This window comes from Schistocerca gregaria, chromosome 3 (genome assembly GCF_023897955.1).
Source record: "Schistocerca gregaria isolate iqSchGreg1 chromosome 3, iqSchGreg1.2, whole genome shotgun sequence".
In the NCBI taxonomy this organism is placed as follows: Eukaryota; Metazoa; Arthropoda; class Insecta; order Orthoptera; family Acrididae; genus Schistocerca; species Schistocerca gregaria.
In genome coordinates, this window is record NC_064922.1 from 271,691,898 (window position 1) to 271,712,292 (window position 20,395).

Here is a 20,395-nt window from a genome sequence, read left to right on the forward strand (position 1 = left end):
CTTATTACTTGCTACAAACATGCGCCACATTTGAAGATGTCCGTCTCTATAATGCACGTTTACAAATCCATGTTACCTCGTTTGACAATTGGACCGTAGCAGGTGATCGGTGCTACTTGTGCACGCTGGTGAGTTGTCTGCATTAGAACACGAACAGTAAAACATTCCTTCTCTCATTTCTATTAACAACGACGTAGTGGCCGCGCTGCATACGATTCTGTCCCTGACGTGAGCAGCAAACTTCACTTATCTCACCCCCGAAATTACCGACGTCAATTAAAATTAAGCACATTTTCAGATATTTTGTCTGTAAGTATTTTTGTTAGTTACTGAGCAAGATAAGTACTCTCTTAAGGAGGTCTTATCGTTAATTGACGTTTTCGGATTCTGCTGTTGTGAATCGCTGGATGCGTATTACTATAAAATACGGCTGAGAAACGCGAGCCCCACGAACACTTGATTCGGGCCGCAGTTTGATGACCACTGACTTACACGTTTGATCAACAAGTGGGTCGTAACAAGAACAGAACAGCCACCATACAGGAAGCGGTACACACAGTGGTACTGTTTGATGCAGTCTGAAAACCACTGACTTTCGTGTTTGATCAACAAGTGGCTCGTAACAGGAATAGATCAGGCACCGTACAGGAAGCGGCCCACATAGTGATACTGTTCACGATGGTAGAATGGGCTATCTGTTACACTAAGAATAACTTCCGCAGAATTAAAATCGAATTAAGCTTGACTTTGAGGAAATTTTGTTTAAGCAGCTCAAATGGGAAGCACAAAGAGAGAAAACTAGCGGTTGCGGTGCTTTGTACGTGTTTGTGAACACATCTGCTAAACGGGAGATCGCAAGCGCCCGGCTTCGTACGTGCGGGAAGTCAGGTGGAAAGGCGAGTTAATTTAGGCTGACATGCCTGTAGTGTTGTCATTACAGGCACAGAATGACGCTCTGCTTATCGCTGGAACACGAGTGTTCCATCGATCCCACGCACTCGGCCCGCGATTCCTAGCCTGTAGGAGCCGCTATCAGTGTGTAGTCGCTGCTCCATTACGCTACTGTTTTCTCATGTCTCGGTAAGAGTTTTTTAATGATCGCCCTTCTCTTCCTTTCTCGTGTCATACTTTTGAATTTCTGAACGCTTACAACGATAAGATAACAACAAAAAACACACAAACACATTGTTGGCTGAATATTTTAAAATTTACTTAAGTTAGTCGAATTTGAATATACAAAGAATAATGATACGTAAGATACGAAAGTTTTAACTATTAATAAGTTTCAAGTTTTAAGTAGTTTGAAACAGATTGGAAATACTTTAGAGTCGTCTTTAAATAGCTTAGGTATATTCCACTCTTGCATTCTCTCCTGAAAGTTTAATTATCTTAGTCTTTTCTTCACAACTAATTGAGTAACCATTCTGTGTCAGCTTGTGAGGTGAATGAACGTTTCCGTTAAACTTTGTTAGGACCACGAGTAACTTCGGAAGCCGGTAGGCAGCACTTGACCAAGGCTCTTATCCTTAGTTACTATGTTACGTGTTCTTTACATCATTTGCACGACAAATTTAATGACGTGCAACCCTCTCCATACACAAATAACGAAACATAATTATTTTTTGTATTCATCATAGTATATGACCATTTACAAATGCAAGTACAAAATAGTGGAAAATAATTATAATCGAAAAGAGTAGTTAATACCTTATTCTTCTGGATCGAAAGACTTACATTCTAGACGAAAATGATTATAAGGGAGCTTCGAGAGGAAACATGTTTATCTCTGTGCTTGAAAACTAATTTTCTACCTACATTCTAGACGAAAATGATTATAAGGGAACTTCGAGAGGAAACATGTTTATCTCTGTGCTTGAAAACTAATTTTCTACCTGCCAGCAGTAATATAACATTAGGAAAGAACTTGGTAGTTCATCTCGTTTTTAGTCCATCTCACCTCCAATAAAAAATTCTTACTATTGATTCCTCTGTACCTGCAGTGAATTGTTTATGACAGATACCACAAGAGAATATGCACTGTGTAGCTGTAGTGATCTACTCCTCAAAGAGGAACCTAGTGGATTATTTTGGGTGAGCACGTAAACTACTGAAACACGACTCTAACATTTTTCTGTTTGAAATTGCTCAATAGTTAAAACTTGCATATCTTAAATATCATAATTCTTTGTGCATTCTAATGCGACTAATGTTAGTGCTGCACAGTACATTTTAAGGTATCCAGCCACCAGTAAATTATATACCAATAACAAAGAGAAATCGATTTCTCTGCCTCTCAATGCTTTGAATCTCCTTTTCGCTACTTTTTTATTATCAGCAGTTTTTATTCTCAAAGACACAAAGTGATACAAGATGTAAAATTTGTTAACCTAATTGAGTAAGACATTCCAGCATGTATGTGTTACGGCAAAATCCTCACCATAAAAATTTTGAAGTGTCTGCCATGTCTACTAGCTTCATGGTCTACATTTATCAATGCTGTAGTATTGAATGCCATGCAAATTAATGGAAAAACAACTTGCTGAAAAACACGTAACCTTTCGTTAAAAATATAATCTGTGACACTGTATGCATAGTAAAAGTTACTTTTGTGCAACTCTTCCTAATCTGGTTTCTGTAAGAAAGATCATTCTCTTGATAGAGAAAACAAAATGGGTCCAGGATTACATGTCGCCAAATTCCACTCACAATCCCTTCATATTCACATCTATTGTCTGTTTCCATCTGGTTATTTAATTGGTATTTTCATAAAATATAATGTGGATAACTTTTTTCCTTTAAAACACCAGTTTTTCTAACAAAATGTCTTCCTTTAAACAATACGATTTTTTGGATATTATTTAATGTACGCATTATTTTGTAACAAAAATCTCTAAATGCTGTGCACAAACGAGGACCTATATTAGTTAGCGAGTAACGAGGAACCGATCTACATCTACATCTACATCTACATGATTACTCTGCAATTCACAGTTAAGCGCCTGGCAGAGAATTCAGCGAACCACCTTCAAGCTATTTCTTTACCGCTCCACTCTCGAAAAGCGCACGGGAAAAACGAACACTTAAATCTTCCCGTGCGAGCTCTGATTTCTCTTATTTTATTATGATAAATATTTCTCCCTATATAGGGTGTTACAAAAAGGTACCTCCAAACTTTCAGGAAACATTCCTCACACACAAAGAAAGAAAATACTGTATGTTATGTGGACATGTCTCCGGAACCGCTTTCTTTCCATGTTAGTGCTAATTTTATTATTTCTCTTCAAATAGCATTAATCATGGAATGGAAACACACAGCAACAGAACATGCCAGTGTGACTTCAACCACTTTGTTACAGGAAATGTTCAAAATGTCCTCCGTTAGCGAGGATTATCCTCCGTCGCATGGAATCCCTGATGCGCTGATGCAGCCCTGGAGAATGGCGTATTGTATCACAGCCGTCCACAATACGAGCACGAAGAGTCTCTACATTTGGTACCGGGGTTTCAAATGCCTCCGTAAATGAAAGTCAAGAGAGTTGAGGTCAGGAGAGCGTGGAGGCCATGGAATTGGTCACCGAATCTGTTGTTGAGAAGCGTACGAACACTTCGACTGAAATGTGCAGGAGCTCCATCGTGCATGAACCACATGTTGTGTCGTACTTGTAAAGGCACATGTTCTAGCTGCACAGGTGGAGTATCCCGCATGAAATCATGATAACGTGCTCCATTGAGCGTAGGTGGAAGAACATAGAGCCCAATCAAGACATCACCAACAGTGCCTGCCCAAATGTTCACAGAAAATCTGTATTGATGACGTGATTGCACAATTGCGGATTCTCGTCAGCCCACACATGTTGATTGCGAAAATTTACAATTTGGTCACGTTGGAATGAAGCCTCATCCGTAAAGAGAACATTTGCACTGAAATGAGGATTGACACATTGTTGGATGAACCATTCGCATAAGTGTACCCGTGGAAGCCAATCAGCTGCTGATAGTGCCTGAAAACGCTGAACATGGTACGGAAACAACTGGTTCTCCGGTAGCACTCTCCATAGAGTGACGTGGTCAACGTTACCTTGTACAGCAGCAACTTCTCTGGCGCTGACATTAGGGTTATCGTCAACTGCACGAAGAATTGCCTCGTCCATTGCAGGTGTCCTCGTCGTTCTAGGTCTTCCCCAGTCGCGAGTCATAGGCTGGAATGTTCCGTGCTCCCTAAGACGCCAATCAATTGCTTCGAACGTCTTCCTGTCGGAACACCTTCGTTCTGGAAATCTGTCTCGATACAAACGTACCGCGCCACGGCTATTGCCCCGTGCTAATCCATACATCAAATGGGCATCTGCCAACTCCGCATTTGTAAACATTGCACTGACTGCAAAACCACGTTCGTGATGAACACTAACCTGTTGATGCTACGTACTGATGTGCTCTAGTACTGTAGAGCAATGAGTCGCATGTCAACACAAACACCGAAGTCAACATTACCTTCCTTCAATTGGGCGAACTGGCGCTGAATCGAGGAAGTACAGTACATACTGACGAAACTAAAATGAGCTCTAACATGGAAATTAAGCGTTTCCGGACATATGTCCACATAACATCTTTTCTTTATTTGTGTGTGAGGATTGTTTCCTGAAGTTTTGCCGTACCTTTTTGTAACACCTTGTATAGGTGGCGCCATCAAAATATTCTCACATTCTGAGAAGAAATTTGGCGATTGAAATTTCATGGGAAGATCCTGCTGTCCTTGTTTTAAAGACTGTCACCCTAATTTGCGTATCATATCCGTGACGCTCTCTCGCCTATTTCGCGATAGTATAGAACGGGTTGTCCTATGAACTTTCTCGAAGGCCTCTGTGGATCTTATCTGATGCGGATCCCACACCGCACAACAATACTTCAGAAGAGGACGTACAAGCGTAGTATGGGTAGTCTCTTTAGTTGACATGTTGCATTTTCTAATTGCTCTTCCAATGAATCGTAGTCTTCTGTTTTCTTTGTCCTCAATATCATCTAGGTGATTGTTCCAACTTGACTTTTTCATAATTGTACTGGATTGAATTTACAGCCTTTAGATTTGTGTGATTTATTATGCATCCGAAATTAGCTGATTCCTTTTAGTACTCTTACGGATGACTTCACATTTCTTATTATTTAGAGTCAATTGCCACTTTTCATACCATACAAATACCTTGTCTAAATCGTTTTGTAATTTGTTTTGATCACCTGATGACTTAATAAGATGGTAAATGATAGTATCACATGCAAACAGTCTAAGAGGGTTACTTCGGTTGCCACCCAACCATTCATGTAGATCAGGAACAGCGGTGAGCCTATAACACTTCCTTTTACTCGATGACTTTCGATCAGTTACTACAAACTGTGACTTCTCTGATAGAAAATCACGAATCCAGTCGCACAACTGAGACCATACTCCATAGGCAGGCAATTTGATTAGAAGTCCCTTGTGAGGTATGGTTTTAAAAGTCTTCTGGAAATCTAAAAATATGGAATCAATTTGACATCCCCTGTCAATAGCACTCATTACTTCGTGAGAATGAAGAGCTAGTTGCGTTTCACAAGAACGCTATTTTCTGAATCCGTGTTAGCTGTTCGTCAATAAATAGTTGTCTTCGAGGTTACCCATAAATGTTCGAACGCAGTATATGTTCCAAAATCCTAATGTGAATCGACGTTAACATATGGGTCTGTAATTCAGCGGATTACTCCTATTTCCTTTCTTGCGTACTGGTGTGACTCGTACAACTTTCCCGTCTTTAGCTACAGATCTCTCGACGAGCGAGCGGTAGTATATGATTGTTAAATATAGAGCTATTGCGCCAACATACTCTGAGAGGATTCTGACAGGTATACGGTGAGGACCAGAGGCTTTGCCTTTATTGAGTGATTTAAGCTGCTTTGCTATACCGGGGATATCTACTTATAAGCTACTCATGTTGGCAGTTGTTTTTGTTTCGAATTCTGGAATATTTACTTCATCTTCTTCGGTGAAGAAATTTCGGAGAAACGTGTTTAGTAAGTTTTCCATAGTGGCGCAGTCATCGGTAACATTGCAATTGTTAGTGCGCAGTGAAGATATTGATTGTGTCTCTCCGCTGGTGTACTTTACATAAAACCAGAATATCTTTAGATTTTCTGCCAGATTTCGAGACGTTATGGAAAGTATTAGAAGCATCTCGCAATGAAGTCCGCGCTACATTTTAAGCTTCTCTAACTCTTCGCCAATCTTGAGTGTTTTGCGTTCTTTTAAATTTGGCATGCTGTTTTCGTAACGTCTGTAACAGTGTTATGACCTACTTTGTGTACCATGGCGGATCAGTACTATCTCTTACTAATTTCAAACAATCCCGTCGAAATAAAATCTGCAACTGAGCATTATAAAAAAGGTTGAAAATACAGCTTCCGTATGAGGTTCTTTTTATTTGGAACAAGATTGCTTTCGGGCTCGTATATGTCCATCATCAGCTGTTATAACTTTGTGCTGTGACCCCAAGTGCAGGACACGGAGCTCTGGTGATACACCGCGTCTCGTACTCGATCACCGCGGCGCTCGGCCCCCACAGCACAAGGTTGTAACATCTGATGACGGTCACATTAGAGCCCGAAACCGATCGTGTTCTAAATAAAAAGATCCTTATAACTGAGGCGGTATTTTCAACCTCTGCTCTTATTAATTTATTTGGTATATGTCTCTCAATAGCTGTCGATACTATTTCTCTGAATTCAAACCACATCTGGTCTACGCTTACAGATTCACATTGGAAGGAGTAGAGACTGTCTCTTAGGAAGGCCTCAAGCAATTTTTTTCTTAAAATAGATGTATTTTGCGTTTATTTTTGGTATTTTTGGATGTTATGATATTCAGTCACACTACAAAATGGTTCAAATGGCTCTGAGCACTATGGGAGTCAACTGCTGTGGTCATTAGTCCCCTAGAACTTAGAACTACTTAAACCTAACTAACCTAAGGACATCACACACATCCATGCCCGAGGCAGGATTCGAACCTGCGACCGTAACAGTCGCACGGCTCCGGACTGCGCTCCTAGAACCGCGAGACCACCGCGGCCGGCTAGTCACACTACACACACACAAAAAAAAAAAAACACTTGTAGTCACTAATACTTGTATCCGCTATGATGCTTCTTAGTTCCACAGGATTATTTTTTGCCAAGAGGGTGAAGTATGTTTTCGCAACATTTTACACTTCGAATTGGCTCCTTAATTAATTATTCAAAACAATTTTCTAAGAGCGCATTCACAATGATTTCGGACGACGTTTTATACCACCCTCCGAATGTAAACGTGTATTTTCGCCAACATATCGATGGTAGATTGCACTCATCATCAACCATAATTGTGTGAGTGGGATACCAACTTGAAATGACTCAAGTTTTCTTTGGACTGTTCAGCAACTGTATCATCAGTGTGGAAGGGTCGATAAAAGGAACCAATTATTAGTTTATTTCGGTTGTCAAGTATAACCCTAATCCTTACTAAGTCACAGGAACCGTCTATTTCGATTTCACTACAAGATAAACTACTTCTGGCAGCAATAAATCCTCCACTACCACAATATTTAATCTGTCCTTTCTGAAAACGGCTAGACGTTTGTAAAAATTTCTGTCCTTTCTAAGCACGGTTACATCTTTGTAAACATTTAGGCTAAACTTATTTCTAGTCAGATTTCCATACCTATAACTATTTGAACTTCAGTGCTTTCTGAAACTTCCTGGCACCTTAAAACTGTGTGCCCGACCGAGACTCGAACTCGGGACCTTTGCCTTTCGCGGGCAAGTGATATACCATCTGAGCTACCGAAGCACGACTCACGCCCGGTCCTCACAGCTTTACTTCTGCCAGTATCTCGTCTCCTACCTTCCAAACTTTATAGAAGCTCTCCTGCCAAACTTGCAGAAGTAGCACTCCTGAAAGAAAGGATACTGCGGAAACATGGCTTAGCCACAGCCTGAGGGATGATTCCAGAATGAGATTTTCACTCTGCAGCGGAGTGTGCTTCGGTAGCTCAGATGGTAGAGCACTTGCCCGCGAAAAGCAAAGGTCCCGAGTTCGAGTCTCGGTCGGGCAAACAGTTTCAATCTGCCAGGAAGTTTCATATCAGCGCATACTCCGCTACAGAGTTAAAATCTCATTCAGTGTTTTCTGTTAGGGCTTGGAGCTCTGGTTCTTTTCCAACATAGCTGCGACGATTTATAACTACAATAGCGATAGGTTTACTTTCCTATATTTGTTCTGCACCCTTTTAGACTGACGCCCTTTCTGTAGATTCCCAAACCCTCTAAACTAAAAAGCCGCCAAGTCTCCTCCACACAGCCCCCGCTAGCCGTATAGCCGCTTTCTGTGTGCAGTGGACAGCTGGCCTGTCAAGCAGATACCAGAAACCCACCAGTCTGTGGCAGAAGTCGAGGAACCTGCACCCCACTCGGTCGCAGAACCGTCTGAGCAATGTCATTCGCAGGTAGCCTACCTAACAGCATCCACTATTTCGCTTAATTATTTACTGAACTTAAAATTTGCAAATGCTGTCACAATCCAATCATTAAGAAGGATAATATTTTTTTTTAAATATTAACCCAGTAACTCAAGTATGACTGAGGAACTGTTTGTTTGATCTGAGGCAGTATAATTGACGGCCTCTCGTCTCATGACTAGCTGTCTTGATGTTCTTATCTTCAGATCGTCATAAGTAACACTAAAATCGGCTGCAAGGCTTCACATGATAAGCCTAAGCCTATGTAACTTCGTACTAGAGTACGGCTTGACCCTAATGAATATTCTGACGTGTCGTGACAAACTTCCGTATCGCCTTTTTACTGTTGATATGGTTATACAGTTACGTATGGGAAGCCGGTATTAAAAAAATAAAAAGAGATAATAAAAAATAACTGGCAGATTGCAAATACCTGTACTATAAACATCGAATATTTGAGAATGAGAACACTTAGTGACTTCCTATAAGCTTTACACGTAATTTCAAGCCTGTACGAAACTCTTTTTGTCTGACACCTCCACACAAAATGATGAAACGAAAAAAATATTAACGCTTACTACATTTTCGTTTTTCATGCAAACTTCAGCATCAGCAATGGTGTTTTAATTTATTACGTCTTAACTATTAATTCTATTTGCAGGACTGAATGTACCTGTAATACTATAGCAAGACAGATATGACATCATAAACACTGAGATTCGAGAAAATCTTGCGTTTGCTTGTAATGGAATGCAAATTATCCACACTATATGCACCCAGTGTTTCATAATGAGAGCACTTAGGGATTTTCAGCAGACTTCAAGCATAATTTCAAATCTTTTCTAAAAATTTTCTCATTTACATGCTCAACGCCAAATATTTCACACATTAACTTATTTGTAAAGTAATCGGACGTCTGGAGCTGTTTTATACATGGGAGATCGATTCTTTAAATACTCTGGTTTTTGTCTGTATCTCTTAAAATCTAAGTTGATATTTACCAAGTGCTTTCACATTACCAAAGTTGAACGTTGTTTTATTGCCTCTAAGCCTTTCACCAGTGAAAGACAAATCCTAAAAACGAAAATGAGCTATGATTACAGAGGTCTAGAATTTTTTTTTCATTGTCTCTTTAGGACACCAACTTCTAAAGAAAAGGAGGTTAAAGATTTGGGCAGGAGGAGGAAGAAATTGGACCGCAACCGTCCCGGTATTTTCCGATAGCGATTTAGGGAAACCAAGGAAAACCTGAATCTGGACTTCTAGACGAAAATTTGAATCGTCATTCTCTCGAATATGAGTGCAGTGTCTTAGCATTGCCACACCTATCTCGGCAAAATCAATTTTAATCTTAAAAAAATCACTTGGTTATTGATGTATTAAATACACTATTGACCATTAAAATTGATACACCACGAAGATGATGTGCTACAGACGCGAAATTTAACCGACAGGAAGAAGATGCTGTGATATGCAAATGATTAGCTTTTCAGAGCAAGCAAACAAGGTTGGCGCCCGTGGCGACATCTACAACGTGCTGACATGAGGAAACTTTCCAACCGATTTCTCATACACAAACAGCAGTTGACCGGCGTTTCCTGGTGAAACGTTGTTGTGATTCCTCGTGTAAGGAGGAGAAATGCGTACCACCACGTTTCCGACTTTGATAAATGTAGGATTGTAGCCCATCGCGATTGCGGTTTATCGTATCGCGACATTACTGCTCGCGTTGGTCGGGATCCAGTGACTGCTAGCAGAATATGGAATCGGTGAGTTCAGGAGGGTAATACGGAACGCAGTGCTGGATCCCAATGGCCTCGTATCGCTAGCAGTCGAGATGACAGGCATCGTATCTACAGGGCTGTAACGGATCGTGCAGCCACGTCTCGATCCCTGAGTCAACAGATGGGGACGTTTGCAAGACATCAACCATCTGCCCGAACAGTTCGACGACGTTTGCAGCAACATGGACTATCAGCTCGGAGACCATGGCTGCAGTTTTCCTTGACACTGCATCACCGACAGGAGCGCCTGCGATTGTGTACTCAATGACGAACCTGGCTGCACCAATGGCAAAACGTCATTTTTTCGGATGGCCACATCCGTGTTTGGCGACATCACGGTGAACGCACATTGGAAGAGTGTATTTGTCATCGCCATACTAGCGTATCATCCAGCGTGATGGTATGGTGTGTCATTGGTTACGCCTCTCGTTCATCTCTTGTTCGCATTTACGACACATTGAACAGTGGACGTTACATTTCAGATGTGTTACGACACGTGGCTCTACCCTTCATTCGTTTCCTGCGAAACCCTACATTTCAGCAGGATAATGCACGACCGCATGTTGCAGGTCCTGTAGGGCCTTACTGGATACAGAAAATGTTCGACTGCTGCCCTGGCTAGCACATTCTCCAGCAGTTCTTCTTGGTGTAACAATTTTAATGGCCAGTAGTGAATATCGTAAAGTTATTTGTTGCTATAAAAGAACTGCTGTATTTAAAATACCATCAATTTCACGGCATGCCTTACCGATCAGTGCAGGGCTTTCATCAGTCAGTTCGTCTCTCGTTGTGTAAAAAATATCTTCGCTTAAGCATGTTGTTTTAACGTTTGTAAGAGAACACTTTCGGACAATCAGTCTTTTGAAACAATCTTAGGCTGCAGCCACATCTGCGATTTTTCCACCGGAATTCGAGTTGGAAAAGATTCAGCAGAAATACAGCTGCAGACCTTAGCGAGGGCGGCGGCACGGCGTTGGAACTCTCGCCCTTGCTGCACAACTGCAGAAAACTTCACAAGTCAAGATCGCTAAAAAGCATTTTATTAGATGACCGGTTTCGACAGAGCAATGCTGTTATCTTTACATGCGAACGTTTTAGGTTAGGATTTACCGTGACTGTTGCTGATATCGAATGAAGCAATAAGTTTACTGTTACCAGTCACTGTTCATTTATATTTTATATATATATATTTCGAGTGTTTAAACCTCCATCATCAGGTGGATTTACATATGTTTATATGTGTGTTGTGTTACGGTTTTGGGGTAACCAGTAGTACTGTCTAGTGGAGAAACAATAACACTATTTCAGAACAAAGTTTTGGGAAATTTTTTGACTAAAAAACTTGACGTGTTTTGCAGTGAAAATGTACGTTTAGTTTTTACTCAAAAAACTTCCCAAGTCATGTTTTGAAACAGTGTTTTTGTTTCTCCACTAGATAGTGCCACAAGTTACCCCAAAATCGTAACAAAACACACATATGTCATACTAACACAGTTAATCCACGTGATGATGGAGGTTTAAACCTTCGAAACGCTTCATGGATATAAATAGTGACTGGTAACAGTAAATTTATTGCTTCATTCGATATCAGAGTAACAGTCACGGTAAAGGCTAATCTAAGATGTTCGCATGTAGAGATGACATTACACCTCTGTCAGAACGGTCATCCGATAAAATGCTTTTTCAGCGATCTTGGCTTGTAGATTTTTCTTCAGTTATCACACACTGCAGTTCGCCCACAGGCTGACAATGTCAGGAGTATAGAAAAATTTAAATATCCTTCATGGCTGTAGCCTCCGATATTAATCTATCTGAAACAGTAATTTTTATCTGCAACATGTACTAGAACAATCGAAAAGAACAATCCCTGATCCCTGTGTCTCAGTTTTCGCAATAGATAACAGTTTTCCCATTTAACTATTTGACATTTCGTGATACTCATAAAATACATCGAGATATTTCTTAATTCATAAAGTAGGAGAAAGAACTTTCTCTTTGTTGACTTGTCACTTAGTATAGAGGGTATTAACCAATTTCCTCTTACGTTTCCGCCTGAAACGAAAGGGAAGCAGTGGTTGGGAAAGGAGTGAGACAGGGTTGTAGCCTATCCCCGATGTTATTCAATCTGTATATTGAGCAAGCAGTAAAGGAAACAAAAGAAAAATTTGGGGTAGGTACTAAAATTCATGGAGAAGAAGTAAAAACTTTGAGGTTCGCCGATGACATTGTAATTCTGTCAGAGACGGCAAAGGACTTGGAAGAGCAGTTGAACGGAATGGACAATGTCTTGAAAGGAGGATATAAGATGAACATCAACAAAAGCAAAACGAGGATAATGGAATGTAGTCCAATTAAATCGGGTGATGCTGAGGGAATTAGATTAGGAAATGAGACACTTAAAGTAGTAAAGGAGTTTTGCTATTTAGGAAGTAAAATAACTGATGATGGTCGAAGTACGGATGATATAAAATGTAGACTGGCAATGGCAAGGAAAGCGTTTCTGAAGAAGAGAAATTTGTTAACATCGAATATAGATTTATGTGTCAGGAAGTCGTTTCTGAAAGTATTTGTTTGGAGTGTAGCCATGTATGGAAGTGAAACATGGACGATAACTAGTTTGGACAAAAAGAGAATAGAAGCTTTCGAAATGTGGTGTTACAGAAGAATGCTGAAGGTTAGATGGATAGATCACATAACTAATGAGGAGGTACTGAATAGAATTGGGGAGAAGAGGAGTTTGTGGCACAACTTGACTAGAAGAAGGGATCAGTTGGTAGGACATGTTTTGAGGCATCAAGGGATCATAAATTTAGCATTGGAGGGCAGCGTGGAGGGTAAAAATCGTAGAGGGAGACCAAGAGATGAATACACTAAGCAGATTCAGAAGGATGTAGGTTGCAGTAGGTACTGGGAGATGAAGAAGCTTGCACAGGATAGAGTAGCATGGAGAGTTGCATCAAACCAGACGCAGGACTGAAGACAACACACACGCACACACACTTTCCGCCTTGGACGACGATGAGCGAGTAACAAACATACTGCTAAATCTGAATTGCCACGCAACGAAATACCAGCTGTTCACGAGAATCTGCTACTCTGGCGGGTGTTCGTGGCCGTCTGACAGCCAACGCCCGGTATTTTTCTTGTTCTGATGTGACTGGCACGGTTGCTAAAATTCCTGCTGCTTTTTCTCCAGCTCGAATCCCGCTGGAAAAATCACACGTGTGGACGCAGACTTTCCTTCTTCTTCCTCGTTCAACACTGTGTGCTCATGTAAGGGAAGTAGAAAAGTGCTTACAATCTCATGGCATTCAGGTCATCATCGAGGGAAAGATAATGCAATGGAACTTGATACCCCATTTCTCCTCAAATGATTTATGAGAGCCATGCAAAATTAAACCACACTCGGTCTTAACCATTGTACTATCTCCCTCGTAAAAGTAAGAAATGTGCAGTTCTACAAGGTTCGCAGGAGAACTTCTGTAAAGTTTGGAAGGTAGGAGACGAGGTACTGGCAGAAGTAAAGCTGTGAGGACGGGGCGTGTGTAGTGCTTGGGTAGCTCAGGTGGTAGAGCACTTGCCCGCAAAAGGCAAAGGTCCGGAGCTCCAGTCTCGGTCCAGCACACAGTTTTAATCTGCCAGGAAGATTCATATCAGCGCACACTCCGCTGCAGAGTGAAAATTTCATTCTGGAAACATCCCCTAGGCTATGGCTAAGCCATGTCTCCACAATAACACTTCCAACATTGTGACCCGTATGCACAACAAGGTGATGGTTCACTGATGTCCTAGGGTGGCATTACAAGGGGTCACCGTACAGGTCTCGTGCTTGCTGAGGGCAATATCACTGCTCTGTCGTACAGAGACATGATTCTGCAACCAGCAGCGGGACAGTGTCGCCAACATTTTGAGAGTTTACCACCGTTATCTTTTCCGGTCGCAACTCTCCCACCTGTTGCATCTAGCTGTCAGGTCTACTAGATGTGTGACCTGCCAGTGAGTGCTTTTAATATTTGTGCACCGAAAATGTTGATATGACTTACCGTAGCCACTGTTACTGTGCATTGACAGCAAAGTCCTATCACCCAACTGTTTGGCCATAATTTTTTCTTCTTAATTATCTCAACGCAACGGAATTAAACGCATCTGATTAACAAATTTTAAACATGGCACTGTCTGTAAACATTTCCGCTGTACTCACTCCACCTCGGTAAGACCACATTCTCATTCTATAGCACTCATTTTAATCAGAGCTTGGCTATTCTAGTAATAGCTAGCTTATGGCAAAAATGTCTTAACGAAATGGCTACCCTCTACTGAATGATCATGACCACCATTTTGGTCCCTATCTCCTCTTTTATTTTCTGAGATTCTACCACCGCAATGATACAAAATTTCCTCCCGTACATTTAACCATAAAAGAAAACAAGGAATTCTCTGCCCAGAAGCCATGATATTACGTACACATTCCAATATCCTATGGTCTCTTAAAGTTTTTCCTTATTACTATAGTGCACTTTCTTGATTGGTACTGATATCTACTACTTCTTTCTCTCTCTCTCTAACTCTCATAAGCTCATTCATTAATAACCTAGAGAATTTACTATCGGTCAGGCTATTCAAAGAAAATTCTTGCTTTCTGGTACAGTGTTTGTAATTGCTGCCACATTCAAATTACACAGATTAAACATGTAAAACAAAACTGAACAACCGACTTTAGCCAGTACGTATCAAATCTTCCCCACAACAAAATTTCAGTCCACATTAACAAGGCACAGACCTACGGATTAAATTTCACACGTAACCTTTCCTACGGAATTACCACATACTCTGGAGGATTTATGCTCATCTCCCACTACAATGTAACCCTCATTGTGTTACTGCGCAGATGACTAACTCACCTTTTTCTCTCTCAGGGTATCAAAATTTCTGACTTGCTTCACACGAATGTAATTAATAACGGCAATTTTGGTATCATGATTACTTAATTGTCTCACACACGGATCCTTAACTGAAAGTTTGCACAAGCACATCTGCGTTCCATTGTCTCTTGTTCAGATTGAGACAAAGTCAATACTCGCTATATGGAAGCGCTTGTTCCTGGTTCAAATTCTGCACAGCACTCCGTCTTCAGGCCACTAGTGGCCCATCGGGTCCATCCGACCGCCGTGTCATCCTCAGCTGAGGATGTGGATAGGAGGGGCGTGTGGTCAGCACAGCGCTCTCCCCGCCGTTATGATGGTTTTCTTTGACCGGAGCCGCTGCTGTTCGGTCGAGTAGCTCCTCAATTGACATCACGAGGCTGAGTGCACCCCGTAAAATAGCAACAGCGCATGGCGGACCGGGTTGTAACCCACCCAAGTGCTGGCCACGCCCGACAGCGCTTTACTTTGGTGATCTGACGGGAGCCGGTGTTTCCATTGCGGCAAGGTCGTTGCCAAATTAGTAACAAACAATTCTTAAATACTCTCAGCATAAATTTACACACGAAAGTATCTCTGCTTAAAATTACCACACACAAGTATCCCAGCTCAAAATTACCATACGTGGTTTCATTGTGACTGTTGATCACTACCAAACAACCTTAAGTTCCCCATGAGTTTTACCTGCCTACCTTTACATGAATCTCCCACAAAAAATTTTGCTGTCGTCGATATTCTGAAAAGGGAAATCATTATTTCTAGCTTCTCTTAAATATTCCACATGCATACAGTTCCTATATTCTTTAGATTTACGGAGCACACTGGAAATAGGTGTCTCAACTTAAGGAACCAGTGATAGAGTGTCAAAGTTAATTACAGATTCTACATCCACTATCTGTGGACATAGACAAGAAACAATTCACTCATTTCTCAAACATCACAAAATTGGATATAGGGATCTATTTTTGAAAGAAGTGCACACATGAATAATTAAATATACAAATTGTCCTTCTTTACTGCATCAGAATCCGGTTTCAGTGTGTTGAATAAAATTTTGAGACCACAAAACCGTTGTTCTGACAAGAACAGGGAAGTATGTTGTTATACAACGGGTATTACTGTACCCAGTGAGGCAAATGTTTTCTATGTCGGGTAGTACTGTACCCTTTCAATTTTGGTGAAAATTTCATCTTGATGGAGGATAACTCGCGTGCCCGTCGTGCTGTTCTCACGAATAGATTCCTTCAGCGTTCTATGATCATCATGATGGAGTGGTCTGCCTGTTCTATTGACGTGAACCCAATCGAATATATCGAATATTTAAGGGATCGATTGAAACGAGCTGTTTTTTCGATGTCGACAACGACTACGAACCTGGGCGACTTATGGAGAATCTCCATTGAAGAGTGAGACTGTCTGATGATGTCATCGATGGGATGCGACGACGGATTCACGTCTGCATCTGATCAAAGGGAGGTTCCATCACGTGTTGACGTTGTTCAGGAGTGCTTTAAATCTCCCCCTCCCCCCCCCCCCCCCCCCCGCCACACACGCACACACAGACATACACGGGAAACATGATTTTGTCTTTACACTCTTTTTGTGCTCTTGAGACGTTGTAAATGTCGCATGTTTCACAGACAGTTCTTGTTTTCTTTGCTATGACTTTCGAAATATAGGTTCGACGCGAAACTTTTGTTGATGTATGTATATTAGACAATTGTTCCTAATATGCAACGTAATCTACTTCTTTTCTGGCATTGTATGGGCCTTCACGGTAAATCCAAGTGGTACGTTATCATCAGGTGAGACTTAATTAATCTGCTTCTTTTCTTGCATTGTATGGGCCTTCATTGTGAATACAAGATGTACGTTATCACCAGGTGAGACTCATGCGCTGATCAATACTTGGTCTTTAGTCCCCCGCCTGACAAGTAATACTTCCTGCCCGTTAAAAATGTCAGCATGTCAGGTTCCTCGTTGATAAAAGCTAGTATCAGAAACTGGAAAGAAGGAAATCACTGGAAGGAAGGAAAAGTTAAGGTATTAGGTACGGTTGTCGTTGTTCTTTCCAACCATTAAATTATGTTGGTTTTCTTTTTTATTTTGTCTTCCCAAAATTTGCTCACTCGCCTAAAACATAAATTTGCGGAACAGAAAAGAGGATAGGGTTATTGTAAGAACAAGTGTTAAAAAATGACGTACATTTAACGTCCTTGGAACAGTCGTAAAAGTGCTGAGCTAGTTGGCGCTGTGCTAAAAGCACAGGACTCGCACTCAGGGGTGTAATGCCCTTTCGGGCTTACCAAATTTAAGTTTTCCCTGGTTTTTCTAAATCACTTTATGCGAATATCGGGATGGTCGCTTTGAAAAGGACGTAACTGGCTCTTACCATAACCTTGTCCAATTGGAGCTTGTGCTACGTGTGTAATGACCTCGTAATCAACGGAAAATTAATCTCTATTAGTCCAGTAGTTGAAGTTTTGGTATGTCCTACTATAATATATCGGAAGGACACTTACGCCGGCTCCTGTCGGTAAATTACGGAACATACGGAACTGTACACACGATGTGGGACTGCAGTAGCGTCAGTTGATTATCTCCAGGAAACTACAGAAGGAAATATCCTTTCAGATAACAAAGCAAGTACAATTTAAGCTTTTCTGTCAATCTGTGACTTGCGATTTACAGGCGGACAGTATATCTCACTTTTGTAGCACTTCTGAAGTGCTGTAGATTTCACACTACATATCTATGAGCTTAAACGTCATAGCAATCGTTTGCGAGGGAGTCTCAAATTTAAAGTTATAAAATATAAAGAAGTGACGATAAATGCAACAATACTGACTGACACTTTCTGGGCTGCTGTGTGTGTGTGTGTGTGTGTGTGTGGTTTAATAATCTATCAAGGAGTTGTTTCTTGTTGTGACCCAACTATCAACTAAGGTTCTAGGAATTTCACTCTGCTATTTTTTCCTTCGACTTCCATATGTCTTGTGATATGCCTAAATCCATCAACTTTTTCATTTTTCTTCTGCTTGGCCTTAAATTGGTTCATACACAGTTTGTATCTAATTCCGTATTTGTGTTCACTGTTTCGAACCACCAAAGTGCTCTAAGTATACTTTTATTTGTTTATAAATACCAAAGTCTAGAGACGTAAGAGGTATCTATATTTTCGGACTGACCACAGATGACGCTTAATAAGCAAAAGCGAAAAGCATCTGGTGAATAATACTCCACAACGGCAGTAAGCTTAAGACCGGAAAACCAATCATAACTGATTTAATTTAAAACTCTGAATAAGCAAATATGTAACACATTGTTGTTTTTTTTACTTACTTTTATCGTCTCCAGAATTACTGTATATGTGATGCTCCAAATCACAATTGCGCAACATTCAAATCTGCGATGGATACGACCCATTTTGTTACTGAACAGAGAGAGAACTCTCGTTTCTTACAGAGATTCGTTAACACATGGTAGGGAAAGATGTATTTTCCCTGACAGACTTCTGCCTCGGATACAAAAGGCAATACATAATTATTACGAAGACCTAGTAGATAGTGTCGGAAGTTCCATGCGGCTTTTCGCGGATGATGCTGTAGTATACAGAGAAATTTGCAGCATTAAAAAATTGCAGCGAAATGCAGGAAGATCTGCAGCGGATAAGCACTTGGTGCAGGGAGTGGCAACTGACCTTTAACATAGACAAATGTAATGTATTACGAATACATAAAAAGAAGGATCCTTTATTGTATGATTATATGATAGCGGAACAAACACTGATTGCAGTTACTTCTGTAAAATATCTGGGGGTATGTGTACGGAACGATTTGAAGTGGAATGATCACATTAAATTAATTGTTGGTAAGGGGGGTGCCAGGTTGAGATTCATTGGGAGAGTCCTTAGAAAATGTAGTCCTGCAACAAAGGAGGTGGCTTACAGAATACTCGTTCGACTTGAGTATTGCTCATCAGTGTGGGATCCGTACCAGGTCTGGTTGACAGAGGAGGTAGAGAAGATCCAAAGAAGAGCGGCGCGTTTCGTCAAGGGTAATTTTGTAAGCGTGATAGCGTTACAGAGCTGTTTAGCAAACTCAAGCGGCAGACTCTGCAAGAGAGGCGCTCTGCATCGCGGTGTAGCTTGCTCGCCAGGTTACGAGAGGGTGCGTTTCTGGATGACGTATCGAATATATTGCTTCCCCCTACTTATACTTCCCGAAGAGATCACGAATGTAAAATTAGAGAGATTCGAGCGCGCACGGAGGCTTTCCGGCAGTCGTTCTTCCCGCGAGCCATACGCGACTGGAACGGGAAATGGGAGGTAATGACAGTGGCACGTAAAGTGCCCTCCGCCACACACCGTTGGGTAGCCTGCGGAGTATAAATGTTGATGTAGATGGTAAGCTGGTTAAGAGGCATCTGCTGGAGGATCACTGTGATAAACAAAGCAACCGTCTAACCGATGATGTCTTTGCTCACGTATTGCTCGCAGCACCAGATGACCAATCAAGAGGACGAGGGACGCCCAGGCGACGGCGGCAGCGGCGGCGGCAGCGTCGTGTCGCAAGGGTTGCCTGTCCCACAGGCGCCAGCCGAGCCCCGCTCTCTCTTCGACGTCGCGCAAAGCGACGTTAGTTCCGAGGAGGGCACTACCGAAACAGCTCTCACTGCAGTCCCTCAAGATGATGACGAAGTGTTCGTGGGCGAGACGCAGCACAAGGTAAACACACAGCCACATTCTCGCCTGTTTCCCTCTTTTCCCATTTTGGCCATCTGCGAGATGGGATCAAAAAGTAATTGAATTTTTTAATTTCGCAGGCTTGTAAATCTTACTTTCAACTTTTTATCTTATTGGTATACATGTTCCTGATGTACGTTTCCATTTTCAGTTGTTGTGAATATTTACGAGGGTCACTCCAAAAGAAATGCACACTATTTTTGTAAAAAATACAGTTTTCATTCTGCAAGTTTTCTAGTGTGCAAATACATCCTCCCCGCTCGTTTTCAAACTTAGTTCAACCTGTTCCCGTTAGTGGCGCTGTCACAGCATGTCTTCAAGATGGCTGCTACACTTGACGTTCGTCAGAAGCAACGTACTGTCATAGAATTCCTGTGCTGTGAAAACGAGACAGTGGGAAACATCCACAACAGGTTGAAAAAGGTGT

General features: G+C 41.4%; 1 protein-coding gene across 1 annotated transcript in view; it reads left to right on the forward strand.

The window, feature by feature from the left end:
• The window catches only part of LOC126354659 (proton channel OtopLc-like), a 220,498-nt gene that overhangs the window by 18,916 nt on the left and 181,187 nt on the right, over positions 1–20,395 (forward strand). The window contains exon 2 of the mRNA XM_050004434.1: positions 19,723–19,950. Coding sequence (XP_049860391.1) covers positions 19,729–19,950 — 222 coding nt within the window. The 5' untranslated portion in view covers positions 19,723–19,728. The remainder of the gene's footprint in view (positions 1–19,722; positions 19,951–20,395) is intronic.